General features: G+C 54.9%; 1 protein-coding gene and 1 long non-coding RNA gene across 5 annotated transcripts in view; both read right to left on the reverse strand.

The window, feature by feature from the left end:
• Positions 1-1558: 1558 nt before the first annotated feature.
• Positions 1559-4756, reverse strand: LOC114220175 (uncharacterized). Its single transcript, XR_003611530.2, has 4 exons — positions 4686-4756; positions 4439-4550; positions 3984-4253; positions 1559-2033 (listed from the first exon to the last, which is right to left on the reverse strand). It is a non-coding gene; the product is annotated as an uncharacterized LOC114220175 (long non-coding RNA).
• A 6517-nt stretch (positions 4757-11273) lies between these two features.
• CD6 (CD6 molecule) overlaps positions 11274-14896 on the reverse strand; it is a 36017-nt gene continuing 32394 nt past the window's right edge. For 3 of the 4 annotated variants that reach the window (XM_028117924.2, XM_028117923.2, XM_028117921.2), the window contains 4 exons: positions 13782-13853; positions 13301-13555; positions 12896-13000; positions 11274-12363 (listed from right to left, as the gene is read on the reverse strand). In XM_028117924.2, coding sequence (XP_027973725.2) covers positions 12299-12363; positions 12896-13000; positions 13301-13555; positions 13782-13853 — 497 coding nt within the window. In that variant the 3' untranslated portion in view covers positions 11274-12298. The remainder of the gene's footprint in view (positions 12364-12895; positions 13001-13300; positions 13556-13781; positions 13854-14896) is intronic. The other variant, XM_028117922.2, reaches the window with a different exon arrangement.

The following is a 14896-nucleotide window of genomic DNA, read 5'->3' on the forward strand; positions in this document are numbered from 1 at the left end:
TCAGAAAACCGGGCGTGTCCCACGGAGGGCATCAGGATGGGGGGTGGGGGGGTGCCAAGGGAGCAGGAGAGGAGCAAGGCTGAGCCCTTTCATTGTTTTACATTGGAGCAGAAATGAGGGATGACAGTGACAACCATTGACAACTTAAAAAAAACACTTTCGGGGACACAGATGTTCGGGTTGCAGCTCTGTCTATTTATAGAAACACTCGTCAAAGGAACCAGCAAGCCTGCTTCTCAAACGAAGAGACAATTAACCAGAGACCTTCCGATGCTGGGTAAAAGCCGTAGAATCTGTCTCTCGGAGGGCTCGTGTGCCCATTGCGCCTGACTCAGTCCAGTCCGGGCCTCTTCATCCCATCCTTTCCCAGCGACAGGGAGAAATCGTGACATGGGCTGGCAAGGGGGACCTCCGGGCCAATTGCAAGGATTTTCCTGAGAGCTTTGCAGAGCCAGGGGCCAGATGGTTTCTTCTTTGCTTTAACTACACCGGATTACTGACACAGATGCTTCTTCTTACTGCAACTGAGCCCTTTCCAGTTCCCATTCATTTGATAGAATGATAACAAATCCATCATATCAAAATAAGGGCACAAGCAAACCCCTGGGAGGTGGCTGGCAGGCAGTAGGAGCTCCAGTTCTCCTCCGTCCACTGATATGAGTGATTCGGGTGCAGCACCAAGGAGATGTTTAGACATGTCTGTGTGTGAGGAGCCAAGTGCAAGCGTCTGAGAGGTACTTGGCAATAGTTGAGGACTGATCCCCTCTCTTTTCCTCCTTCCATCATTCCCTCCCTCCTATTCTCCTTCCCCGCTTCTCTCCCTCCTTCCCTTTCTCAAACATTTACTGAGCATCTACTATATGCCAGGCTCTGCCCTGGGTGTTGTGGATACAGCAGTAAGCACATTAGGCAAAAATCCCTGCCTTCGTGAGTTTGAGGCTCCATCCAGCTCTCTTTTTTCTGTGGTCCTCTATTTGTGATCTAGAAGTCTTGCTGTGCCAGGCAGGAGCCAAGATCTTTCGTTTTAACGTTCAATGAGTATTTATTGGCAATGAAGCAACTGGAGAGTCAGCACCACGTCCTACTCATCTTTACATCCCTAGACATGAGCGGAGCGGAGAGTATGGCTCGTAGTAGACACTCGTAAACATATTTGTTATATTGTTTTTGCTTGAGGACATTCAGCTAGACATTGGTGTGAAGGGGGTTGAGGTCAGAAAACAAACAACAAAAAAATGCTCAGGCTTTGCCCTTGAGGAACGTATAGTCTTAATGGAGAAAATATGAAAAATCTAAGAAAGGAAAATAACATAGAATCAGACAATTAAGGAAATGGGTAGCGGATGCGGGAGCCGGCTTCCCACTGCTGGTGGGAGGAGAAGGTCTGGATGACCCGATGGACTGGACTAGAGCTGGGGGCAACCGTATGAGCTCATGTTTATCTGCACACGCAGACAGGTGACTGTGTTGGGAGCGTTCATGGGCTTTTTGACACACACACACACACACACACACACACACACACACACAGTTGAGTGCCTATACGTGCTTTCTCGCTCTGTCAGCTGAGAGGACATAGAAATAGCCATGCCCTATTTCCGAGGTAGGGATTGCACACAGACTCCCTTCCAGAGAGTACGGTGTACGAAGAGGGAAAGAAGGACTGTCGGGGGGGCGCCTGGGTGGCTCAGTCCCTAAGCGTCTGCCTTCGGCTCAGGTCCTGATCCCAGGGCCCTGGGATCGAGCCCCGCATCGGGCTCCCTGCTCCGCGGGGAAGCCTGCTTCTCCCTCTCCCACTCCCCCTGCTTGTGCTCCTGCTCTCGCTGTGTCTCTCTCTGTCAAATAAATAAACAAAATCTTTAAAAAGAAGAAGAAGAAGAAGGACTGTCGGGTGAGGAAATGTGACAGGTACCGCTGCGGCCTGCTCCCCATCCTGGGGGTTAAATCCCACTCATAGACGTACCACCGATCGCATCAGGTGAGAAGGCCGTGTCACCTCTGGTCTTCCTCTCGTAGACCCTCGCAAGCCCAGTCTAAGGTCAAGACAAACATTGGACAGATTGTAAACGAGGGTCATTTTACAACATACCTAAACGATACTTATCAAAACTGTCATTGTTATTAAAAAAAAAAAAAAGTCTGAGAAACTGTGATAGCCAAGAGGACTCTAAGGAGACTCATCATGATGTGGCATCCTGTGTAGGACACTGGGGCAGAAAAGGACATTAGGTAGAGATGAAAGAAATCCGAAGAGCCTGTGGACGTTAGTTCATAATAATGTGTCAACACCGGCTCATTAATCGTGATCAATAACGTCATTCTAACGTGAGGTGTTAGTAACGGGGGCAACGGTGTGGAGTGTAGAACTCTATACTGTCTACGCAATTTTTTCTGTAAATCTAAACTACTTTAAAACAAAACGTTCCTTCTTGAAAATGAGATATGTCATAAGAAAAATGGGGGGAAAGTCTCCCTTGCCATCCGAGCAGGGAGCGGCATGGGAGCAGGGTAACAGGGGAATCAAAACAAGACACTAAAGACTGAGTCAGCTCAGGCTGTTCTGTCTTCCTGGGTGTGATGGACCGTGGGGGTGGGTCCCGCCACCTTGTTTCTCACACGCTGGTGATCTCTTTTCTTCCCCAGCTCTGTGTGCCCGCTCCCTGGGCACCTTCTAGCCCCCCTCCCCTGGGGTCGCCATCTTTGGATTCTGGGGACTTCAGAAACACTGGATTCAGAGAAGTGAGCTCTACTGGGACCCCTTTCCATCCTAGTACCGCCCCTAACTGTCTCTGCTCAGGGTCCTGTCCTCTCTCCGTGCCAGGGCTCCGCAACGAGCTGGCACTGAGGGTGCCCATTAAACTGTCACGAAATGAATGTCCCTGAGCTCACAACCACAGGACAGGACTCATCATCAGATCACATAGGGAGATAGCGACGCCCTTGTCGGCCCTGTGCCAACCTTTCTCTGACAGCAAGGAGAGCACCTCAGGCCAGGGTGAGGGCGTCTGAAAACCCTCCCTCCCTTGCCCATCCCCACACATAACCAAGAATGGGCAGGTCTTAGGCTCACACTCAGCCGACTAATGTATCTATAACAAGAGCAGTGGTTGCTTTGAAAGAATTACCTTCAATTTGTAGCAAGTGATACTGGTTTTCCCCTTACGGCAACAACATTGCGTTTCCTTTAAACATGTGCCTGCTCCCTGGGCTCCCTTTATACATGTTTTAAATTTTAAAACAATCTCAGGCTTAGAGGAAAGTTGCAAGAATGATATAAAGAATCCCTGGATACCCCTCATTTCTGGCTATCCCCCAGGGTTACTATTTTACTACTTTATCACCCTCTTCCCCCTCTCCAACCCCCTCCCCCAAGCAGAGATTGTTTGTTTCTGAACTGTTTAAAAGTAGGTTGTCCCTTTACTCATAAATCCTTCAACGCTTTCGTGTGCATTTCCTAAAAGCTAAAATATTTTCATACATAACTATAGTTCATGCATCAAGATCAGGGAGTTAACACTGATACAACCTTACTATCTAATCTGCAGACCTTATTTGCATTTCCCCATCGGTCCCAGTAATGTCCTTTAGAGCAAAAGGCAATCCCAGATCACACCTCGAATTCCGTTGCCAGATCTCCTCAGCTCCTTTGGTCTGAAATAGTTCCTGGATCTTTGTAGTTTGGGATATTAGCATTTTTGAAAAGCACGTGCCAGATATTTTGTAAAATGGCTAAATATTTCTCTTACAATACACCTAAGTTAAAAAAATATATGAATCCATATATAGAAAAACTGCAGGCATACCAAGGATATATCATAGGTTTATTCCAGACCACCGCCATAAAGTGAATATTAAAATATTCAATTCATTGAAAGTTCAATGAGCCTTTTGGTTTCCTAGTATATGTAAAAGTTATGTTTACTCTATACTGTAGCCAATTAAGCGTGCCACAGCATTATGTCTTAAAAGAAAAGTGTAAATACCTTAATTTAAAATATCACCCCAAGATGCTGACCCCCATCTGAGCTTTCAGTGGGTCATCATTGCTGCTGGTGGAGGGTCTTGCCTCGATGTTGGTGGCCGCTGATTGGTCAGGATAGTGGTCGCTGAAAGCTGGGCAAGTTCTTAAAATGAGACAACCATAAAGTTTGCTGCACTGATTGACTCTTCCTCACTAGAACACCTCCGGGCACTGTGGGCTTGTCTGTTGTCCAAATTTCAGTGTTGTGGTGTCTCAGGGGATCCTGGGAGGCCTGAGGAGAGGGAGAGAGATGGGAAGTGGCTGGTCCGTGGAGCAGTCAGAACACAGAGAACACGTTTGGATAAGGTTCCCCGTCTTACGTGCGTGCCCCAAAACAATTCCCATGGTCACATCAAAGGTCCCCGATCATAGATCACCATAGCAACGATCCCAGTAATGAAATATTGTGAGCATTACCAACACGAGGCGCAGAGATAACAAGGGAGGAAATGCTGTTGGCCAAGTGGCGCCGAGGGACTTGCTCGATGCAGGGTCACCATGAGGCTTCAATTTGTAAGAAACGCAGGATCTGCAAAGCACGATAAAGCAAAGCACAATACAATGAGATATGCCCGGATTCAGTAACCGAAGAACAAATGGTCCGCTGATAAAGTGAAACCATGAAGGCACGCGGAAAACTGAGGTTTGAGAAATGTTGGCTTACATCAACTTCATTCCGCCCCTGGCTCCTCATCCCACTGGGTTAGAGACTGTGGATCAAGTGACGAGACAGAAGCTATTCCAGACCGCTGGGCAGAAATCAGCCTCGGGAGGCAGGGCCTGGGGGGGGGGAGTTGCTGAGCTCCCTCCTGGGGGCTGGTCAGCTGCTGGGAGGAAGGCATGCTTTGATGTGGGCAGATCTCAGCTGCACGGGTCACTGAACAAACAGCCCATAACGTTGAAAATGGAGAAGAAAGCCCAACAAAGCAGCCAGAAGACTTGAATGTGGATAAGACAGATGAGTTTTCTGGAACCAGAGGGAAGGTAGTTCAGGATTTTTACTGGGCGGCATCAGAATCAAGGCTGCTGCATCACCCCGCACTCTGGAGTGTTCCCTAGCAGCCAGAGGAGAGGGATGGCCTGGCTACCTCGGGTCCCGCACTAATCCCCGAGGAGGGTGGCCTGGGGACAGAAGGTCATGATGGATGGCCTTGCATGATCTGAGACCCCGCAGGGGCCTTCTCCAGGGATAAGCTGTTCTTGCCAGAGGGGGAGTGTGGGTATGAGCCCCGGGGGGTCCTGCAGGTTCCCAGAAAGGAGGAGGCTTGAGGGTGAAAGTAGGAAATGGAGCAAGCCGCGGGAAGTCGGGGTGCTGGTGCGGAAGGGGCCACGGGTTTGGGGGAGAAGAGAGAGGCTGTCACGGACGTGTGACAAAGGGTATCACTGTGTCTCAGTCACTCAGAAGAGTTGGGGGGTGCTGACTCCAGTTACATTAGCATCTCTTCCTCAGATGAGAGTAGCCCCCACCTGCCCTCACCCCAGGCCTGGGTGTCGGCGTGAGGCCCACGGGAGGGGTGGCCGCGCCTCAAAGGGGAGGCTTTGGAGGGAAGTAGGACCCCTGCTCATGTATTCCAGAGGGACAGCGGAGTGTGGCAAACAGACCCGTGGGGGGAATGTGCTCGTGAGTGCAGATGTAGATCATTTTTCTCTCCCTGCTGTGAGAGACTGGAGGGGGACGAAGCGGGCCCTGCTCAGTGCTTGGGGGGGTGCAGAAGACCCCACAGGCGAAGGGGTTGCTCAGAAGACAATGAAGGCCGTGGAGGATGACTCCTCCTCTCTCCTTCTGCACTTGGGGGGGCGGACAGGTGGGTGGGAGGAGCCAGGAAGGGGCCCCCTGCCTTCAGCCAGGATAGGGCTGGGGTCCCGTTGGTGGGGGGCAATCCCGCCCTAACAGAGGATGCTTCACCATCCTCCCTGGGCCTCTATCTCGTCCCATCTCATTCTCCAGCCTTCTACTTGTCCGTCTTCTTCCCTTTCCTCCTTCCTGCCTACGTGCGGGAGCCACTACTGACTGGCCCCTCCATCCGGGTCCTATCTGGGTGGCCTTGAACAAGTTCCATGACTTCTCTGGGCTTCCCTTTTCTTCCCTGGAAGGAGATGGGAATATCTTGCTGTCCTGAGAGCCCTTGAGGTTTAAGTGACACCGCACAGGGACTCAGGGCAGTGCCCAGCTCGGGGAGAGGGGTTTGGGGAGGGGGTTGGAGGCTTCATCTGGTCTTGCTGTCTCTCCCACTGTCTGCACAACACCACGCCGTCTCCCACTTACCTTCCTCCCTGTCTCATCACGCACCCTCTCTCTCCTCCCTGCCTCTGTCTCACTCTTCTTTATCTTCCTCTGCTGCTATTTCGGTCCTTCCTCGATGATGGTGGTGAGGGGTGAGCCTCTTTTCATGTCAGGATGCCAGAACCGCGTCAAACTGGTAAACAGCTGAAGGATGTGGTGGGAGATGAACTTTCCATGAGGCTACTTTGAACTCATCCCTTCTTTGACGGGTCTCCCCAGTTCCTCCCCATTTTGGAGACTCCATCCCATCTTTACAAACCCAGAACCAGGGTCTGGGGCCAAGGCCAAGGGCAGCCCACACCGAGCGGCCACGCGGGGCTCTGGCCAACTCTGGCCACCTCTGGCCACCTCCGGGATGGTGGGGAGGGTCTCAGGGAGGGGTAGAAGTGGAAACCGCAGATGGGGCAGCGGGCAGGGATGGGGACCTGAGCCGGGCTTGGCAGCTGTGCCTTGGAAGTGAGTTTTCCGGTGGGAAAGGTCGAGTACCCACAGGCGATGCCAGGCCAGGGCAGGGAAACCCAAGCCCATGCTTCCAGAAGGGGCCTCGGAGCCCCCTGCTGCAGCCCAAGTTGCAGACTGGAGATGGGCCCGTGGGAGGAGAATCGTGCCCAAGCCTCCTCCTGGCCTCCTCCCTTGGGCTCTTCCGGATGTCTGGAGGATGCCAATGAGTTGTGAGGCCCGAAGCATAAAGGGTATGGCACTCCCGGCTGGGCGTTCAGATCAGTAAGCACAGATATGAGCCTTTAGCGTGGCCTTCCCGCCTCAGGAGGCCACATGGAGTGGTGGCCAGGGCCTGGCCACACCGTGACAAGCTGCCAGCCCTGGCAGAAAACTCTGAGTCCTCCCGAGCCTGGGTTTCCTTAGCTGTGAGATGGAGCTAATGCTCACGGGGCCACCATGAACATTAATGTGTCGGTACTTGGAATATTCCCAGAACAGCTCCCGATGCATAGTAAGTACTAGGGAATGGGCGCTGTTTTAATGTCACTGTCGTATTATCACTGTGGCTGGAGGGTGCCGTGTTAGAAAGTCTTCTCCTGTTATGTGGTCACCCTCCACCTGCTGGGATCCTTCTCCAGGCCATCAACGCTCGGTGACCACCCCCAACTGGTCTCCCTCCAACCCACCTCCACCTCACAGCAGTCATCTTTCTAGAGCATCCGTCTCATCCAATCGCTTCGCTGCCTTAGAAACTCCTCAGGATTCCCCAGTGCCTGGAGGACGATGACCAAAGCCTTGGCTGAGGTTATAGACCCTTTGAGATGTTCCCCAGTGTTTTTTTTTCCCACGTGTGGACTCCCTGTCCGCCCCCCCCCCCACCCCCCAGGCTTTGGCCGACAAGCACCATGCTTCCCCATGTTGCCACTGGGAATGCCCTTCTCTCTCTTTCCTGTCCAGCGAACTCCTACTCATCCTTCAATGGCCCACCCATTTGTTCTCTCTGTTTTGTCCTGCTCTCCCCAGCAAACTCTGTCAGAGAGAGTGGATTCTTCCGCTCTGTCCGCAGAGCCCTCTGGAGCTGTGTCAGTCCCACAAAAAGTAGAGGTTGTGAGCTTGGCTAGCACGTGGGACAAAAACTCAGACATGGTCAATGTTACTTTCGACAATCCCTCAGGAGAATTCTCTGGCATGCCTTGAGAAGTGAGAGGAAGCAAGGAGCCTAGGAGTGTGGGTAGAATGCCTTTTTTTTTTTTTTTTTAATTTTGTTCAGCAAGCAGGGGCATGGGGAAGCAAGAGATATTCGTATTTGCTTGTGTTTGCATCAGAGGAATGATACTGTTTACCTGGGGAGCAGGAAGAGCGAGGGGAGAGGGCAGATGGGTGAGTAACAAGATTTTGATGCTCTGCATTCGTATGTTGTTTGGAGTTTTGAACCACAGGACTGTTTACTATTTATAAGAAAGAAGAGGAAAGGAGGAGAAAAAGAAAGAGGGAGGAAGGAAGGAAAGGAGCGAGGGAGGGAGGGAGAGAAAAAGCAAGCTCCTTTAGGAGGGCTCCCGTATCTGAGCCTGTCCTGCATGCCTCCACCCGAGACATCTCTCCCTCCAGCGTTGGATCGCCCAGATGAAGTGATGGGTTCATGCTCGGGCCCACCGTGTATGAAGAAGTTTAGCCGTTCGTGACTGCAGTGGCAAGGTGCCCAGGCGGTGCATAGTTCTCAGGGTCTGAGAGAAGAGAGGGCCCCCCAGCTCCCACTTCCCTCCTCCCTCCGGTGTTTGTTCACCGAGGGGGACCGTGGGCTCCACTGTTCCTTTTCTTTCTCTTTTGCTGCTGAGCAGATACACTGAAGTGTATGTGGGTTAAATGTGCTCCCACTGTGCAGCGCAGTGGTTTCACATGGGGCTTTGGAGTTAGGTAGATTTGATAGCCGAGTCGTCCTACCTGCCAAGCTGTGTGGCTTCTGGCTTGTCACATAGCCTCTCTGGATGTCATTTCTTTATTTATAGATTAGGGAGGACAGTACCTCCTGCGAGAGCTCTTATGAGGTTATGTGAAATGTCGTATGCCTGGCACATAGCAAATGCCGCTCACCACCACCACTGTACGGCGGGTACCGCAGTTGCTGGCATCTGTGTGCGTTTCCCCACATGAAGGGTTCCAGGGCCAGCATGGAGCATGGTTCCGTAGAGGTGCCCAGAGAGTGAGTTAGTCTCCATCCCTGAGCCCGGAATCCCCATACCCAGCAGGTGCCTGTGCTGTCCGTGGAAAGACAGGCTGGTGTCTCCAATCTCAGAGTTAGGCTGGGGCTCTGGCTGTGTCCAGCAGTGTGGCTCCAGTGGGCGCAGGGACAGGAACAGGTTTCCACTGGAAGCGCCACGGTTAATGCTCAGACTCTGAAGCTAGACAGCACGTAAAAGGTGCTGCTTTTTACCTCGGCGACTTGGGCGTTTTACTTAACCTCTCTGAGCCTCCGTTTTCTTACTTACAAAATAGAGCCGGTATGAGAACTGACTGTCCTCAGCCTCTTCTCTTATCAGGCTGGACCACCCTTTACCCTGTGAACTACCTGGTTTCTTGAGCTGTTTTTGCTCATGCCATCCCATCGACTTGGAATGCCCTTTCCTCTCTGCTCCTAGATAGCAAACTCCTACTCATCCTTTACAACCCAACTCAGGCATCACTGCCCCCCGCCCCCAAAAAGGTCCTTCTGGATGGTCTCCCTCCAGCTGGGTCAGGGGCTCTCCGGGGCTGTGTTCATTCCCTCACTGGCTCGCAGAGCCATAAAATTCCCGCAGTGCCTCCGTGCTCAGATGCAGCCCCTCCCCGCATGTCGATGTTTCTGAAATCCATTCAGCTGCCACATCTTTTTAACATCTTGGTGTTTCCTCTCCCAGATCCTGGAGGCTAATTCTAATGCCTGGTTAAGAGTGGAGGGTGTGAGAGCCCCTGCTTATGTTTGGGACTTCCCTGCCAGGCTCCCGTTCCCTCCCTCCTTCGGATCAAAGCCGGATGTCCTTGATCTCTGCCTCTCCACCTCCAGCACCGAGTCGGTTCCATAAGCAATGGCTGAGGGCCCTGGAAGGCATAGAGATGGCCGGGAAAGGCCCTGTCTGTGCGCAGCCCCCGTCACCCATCGTGGGAGACTGACTCTGGACAGCAGCGGTCAGAAACCCCCCCTGACTTGTGTGATCCTGGTGTCGCCAGGCTGCAAGGGGGCAAGGGAGACACGTGTCAGAGTTTCCCAATTTCTCTCAGACTGGTGTGTGTGTGGGTGGAGAGGGGGCCCGGGATGGGGAGGTGGTTCGAGTGAGAGATGAGAGAGAGCTCAGAGAGTGTCACCATCTCCCTGTCTGAGCCCCCGGGGGCCGGGGGAGGAGGGGGAGGGCTGAATTGCGACTCGGCTATTAACTCTGAGTGGCCCTGGACAAGTCCTTTGCCCCCTCCCCTCCAGAGGCTCAGCGTCCTCATCTGGCGATGAGAGCGGGCACAAGATGCTCCCCGAGCTTCCGCCAGCACCAGTGTATGGAGACCCCCGGGGATCGCTGGCTGTCCTCCCTTCTCTTCCCTTTTCTCCCTTCCATGAGCTCTCCCGCCTCTACTGAGAGAGAGCACTTATTGCTAAGCCTCTAACCCTTGCAGCCACTGTGTGGTGTGTGCTACCTCCGTGCCCGCCTCGCAGACGAGCCCCACCGCAAAGGCTCGGAGATGTCCAGGGGCTTGCCAATGGCCACACAGGGAGGAGACAGGATTTGAACCCAGGCTGTCGGACAAAAAAGGCTTGCACAAACCACCCCGGGCCTCTGTCCCGGCCCACCCCAGCCCTGGCTCCTCCCCTAGGAATCCCCCTCGCTGGCTGGGAAGGGTGCAGAGGGCCCGAAGGGGGGGGCCGTCACCAGCAACCACATCCTGTGACGGTTGCCCTGGGGAGTGCTAGCTTGAGTCTCCACCTCTGGGACAGGTGAACAGAAAATAGGCCCTACTCAGCCCCGCAGGGCAGGATCCACAGCCCAGCCTCCTCCAAGATCTGCCTGCTCTGAGGAGCCCCGCGCCCCAGCCCTTACCCAGAAGGCAGAGCTGGCCATTGGCCCTGGCAGCTGGGTGAAAATCCCAGCCTCTGAGCAGATGGGAGGACACAACCACAACCCCTCCCCACTGTATGTACACCAGCCTCATCTCCAGCCCTTCCCTCCCGGCCTGGAGCCAATTCTTTGCCAGGCGGCTCTGAGCATGAAATCCCCCCGCGTTGCCCTTCCTCCGAAACTCTTGGAGCCACTGAGCCAGGGCCTGAGTGGGGCCGAGAAGAGAGGGAAGTGGGCCGCTAAGCTCACAGGCCTGTCTGGGTCCACCTTCTCTTCTGGGAGGGCAGGCCCTGTCTTCCTGTTCCTGTGTCCCCAGCATTTTTCATGGCACTGGGCCACGGGAGGTTTCCAGGTCCCCAACATTTCCACCTTGATGGATAGAGCTGCCCCCACCCAGCACACACACACACACACACACACAGGCTGGGCACTGTAAAAGCTCAAGGACTTGTCACTCTACGCCCCGATTTTATTCAGCAATTACTTTAATCTCAGGACACTCAGACCAGGACACCAGTAGCTGGCTCCGAGTCCTCGGGCCTCTCTCTGGAGGTCGCCTGGACGTGTCCATGGCTCTGGGTGACATGCCGCATATTCATGTGCTCCTCAGGGAAGCTCCCAGCAATCCAAGCAGACAGATGGGTGCACAGGGCTTAGTGCAGCCCCTGGGCCCCTCCCGGCAGACATCTCTGTGCACGCGTCTGCTCCCACGGGGCCTGGGGCCCGACTCTGAGTCTTGGGGGAGCTGGGCTAGGGCCATCTTTGTAAGCCATAGGAAGCTCAGAATAAGGATCTTCTGTCCAGGGACAGTCCCTGCAGAGCAGGGCTGTGCCCTGGTGGGCTCCAGGGTCTGTAGAGGCAGGGCTGGCCGGGGCCCCAGCCCCTTGGTCGTGGGGGAGGGGCAGTCATCCGGCTTGCTGTCAGCTGGCTGTTCCTAGGAAGGCAGACTCTGTGCCCCGGTGGTCACCAACCTGGGTCGGTGGGTGGGTCACCCCAGCCCCAGAATCCACCTGTCAAAGCCAGGGTAGCCCAGCAGCCCCTACACGTGGGCAGCACTGGGATGGGATCCCTTTCTGTTCTCTCAGTACCTCCGGACCCTGAGCTGTCTGAGACTCAGGGAACCAAAGCACAGAAGGGGCCTCAGGAGGCATTCCGTTCAACCCCTCCTTGCAGCCTGCTGAAACGTGGCCCAGGCTGCTTGCCCATCCCTGAGACAGAGAGCTCACTACCTCTCAGAGGCAGGGCCCTCCACCTTGGGGCTGTTTGGGGCCGAGGGAGGGCTGTGCCAGTAGCTTCTCTTTGAAGGATGGAGACTGAGCGGTGAGTGCAGGGTGAGGGCTTTCCCTGCATCTCTCCAGGGAAGGCCTGTCAGCTGCCTGGGGGAGGATGTGGGAGGGCGGGGTGAGAGAGCAGTGGGCAGGGAGAGCAGGAGACCAGCAGAAGGGAGCCACCTGGGGCCTTGCTGGGCCCAGCCTAGGCTGCTCCGATGTCATCGTAGTCCTCGCTGTCAAGGGAATCAGGCTGCTGGGTGAGGGACCCTGTGTGGTGGGGGGCTCGGGTCAGCGGGAGGCTGGTCACCGCCCCTCCTGCCCCATGGGACACACTCCTCCCCTGTGATGCTGTGTGGGGTGCAGTGACCAGACTCCCTTCACGTCATCTTGTTCACTACCCTCGCCCTTGCTAGAATGTCAGCCCAGAAGGCAGAGCCTCATCTGCGCAGTTTGGGGCTGCAGTCTCCACGCTTGCACAGGAAATGATGGGCGACTTGACTGTTGGCATGCCCCCCTGCTACCACAGTCTCCCCCAAGGGGACATGGGCTACCTCTGCTTGAATGCGTCCACTAATGGGGAGCTCACCCGCTCTCGAGGCATTCTTTGGAACTTTCTCTGTCCCATCTGCATCCATTTTTCCCACCTCCTCATATTCTTGTTTGTTTAAAAAAATCCCTTTCCTTCTCTTCTTTTCCTCTTGGGCTAATGAATCCAATGGATCCAGAGTTCCCCCACTCATCCACCCCCTGCTTCCTGTCCTTCCCCCGCTTCCAGGACCACCTCCCCTGCCACTGGCACCTGGACACTCAAACTGCTCCGTCGAGGGGGGCTGCGGCGGCGGCTGGAAGTTCTGGTACCACTCCCCGGATGAGGTGCTGGAGCTGTCATCGGCCGAGGGCCCTGCTGGAAACGCCCACAGCCAATCACTCTCTGCCTGGAGACAGCCAGCTCGAGAGATGCCAGAGCTGGGAGGCCCTCATGTCTCACGAGAGTCAAGTGCCTGGCTTGACCATGAGTGAGGAAATGAAGGCCCAGAGAGGGGTGGAGACTTGTCCCAGGTCACACAGCAAGTGGCCACAGAGCCGCGGCTAGAATCCTGAACTCGGCTTGGCTCAGGGCTGCCGGCTTTATGCTTCCCCCGGCCAGGTCGGCTGTAGGATGGGAGTCTGGGACACACATGGAATCCTCCTGGGCCCTGCTTACCTGAAAAAGTACCTTGGGAGCCAGCCAGCTCCAAGTTCGGGGGCTGCTCCAAGAGGGGGCTCCTCTCTGTAGAAAACACCTGAGGGGTCCACGGAGGTAGCCTGCTTCTGGGGCTATTGCAGTAATTTTCCCCAGAGGAGGTGCTGGACCCACTGTTGTTCCTGGGGTGGTTCTGAGAGCCCAGGGAGGGGGCGTCCGCCATGTAGTGTCCAGCGCTGACAGGTGGGATCTGGGAAGCATGCATCTCTTCAAGTCCTGGCCCAGGAAAGGGGGTACAGTGAGGAAAGAAGCAGCAATGCACCCAGAGGGCTCTAAATGAGACTCAAGAAAGAACTAACTGCCAAGAGGAACGGTTAAAATCAGGAAGGACCTGTTGAGGGGGGTTGCTGCCCGCATTTCTCAGGGTGGGCTGAGTTGCTAAGTCTGGAGTCAGGGCTGATATCGTTACACTGCCACCACGCGCCTCCCCAGCCCGACTCACCTTCCTCCAGGGGGGGCATCTGGAACCTGTTCTGCTGGGCCTCCTCATCCGTGACGCGGTGCCGCTGAGAATCTACAAGCAGAGCAGTGGTGAGGAGGGGTGCAGGCCCACCTCCTCATCCCGGGAGCCCGGACGAAGGGCCGCTGTGCCTTGGGACTTGGGAGGGTGTCCTGAGGCCGAACAGTGTGGGAGGACCACCCCAGGGGTACAAAGGGGCTTAGCATTTCCCATCAGATCCCAGGTGCTTGTCCTAGTCTAGCCAGACCCTGAGGTCACTCTCTAACCAGCACGGGATCAGGCTGCTTCTGGCCAGAAGCCCTAGTGCCTTGCACCTCGCTGCTCCCCAGCTGCCCCTCCTTCTGCTTAAGGAAATGGGGCAAGTCCTGGGCTCTCTCCTTGCACCCTGGAGGTTCTGGGCAGATGGTGCCCTGTCTAGGAACCTTCTCAGAGAGGAAGCTGGAAGGTCTGGAATCCTTGCCTCGCAGGCTTTGGGGCACCCTCGCTTCGGAACTGGAGAGATGACGTGGATTTGTTGAGTCTTAAGGACTCGAGTGTCTTGGATCATGGAGTCTGCTCTCTCGAACCTGGTACCACTGAATCTGAGTCACAAAATGTCGTAGGGCTTTGGACTCTCAGTCCTGCCTCTTACAGGCCTGCGTGCAGAATCTCAGGTTCTAGGGATGCCCCATCCCGGTGGCTCCCAAAGGCTGGTGTGTGGCATGGCAGAAGTGGAATCTCCCGTCTCCCACCCCAGAGGCCCTGGTTCAGCAGGTGGGGCACAGACGGCTAGCTGTCCCCCATATCCATTCTCCCCTCCTGGAGTAGGAGACCCTCTGGCCTTTATCTGGACACACAGCTGCTCAGGACAGAGGCTTCGTCTGCCGGCCTCTCTTGCAGCTGGTGGGCTTAAGTTCTGGCCGGTGTGTGTGTGTGTGTGTGTGTGTGTGTGTGTGTGACTGAGTGGGAGTGACGTGGGTGTCTCTGGCATCCTGCCTTTCAGGGTACCGCCTGCCCCACCTTCCCTTCCCCTCCTGCTGCCCAGGATGTGGGCATGGTAGTGAGCCAGGCTGGACCATGCGGACGAGGGCAACATCTTAGGGACTGCACAGCAACAA

The sequence above is a fragment of the Eumetopias jubatus genome, unplaced genomic scaffold (genome assembly GCF_037043125.1).
Source record: "Eumetopias jubatus isolate StellerSeaLion01/CBP00866 unplaced genomic scaffold, mEumJub1_p1.0 scaffold_13, whole genome shotgun sequence".
NCBI lineage: Eukaryota > Metazoa > Chordata > Mammalia > Carnivora > Otariidae > Eumetopias > Eumetopias jubatus.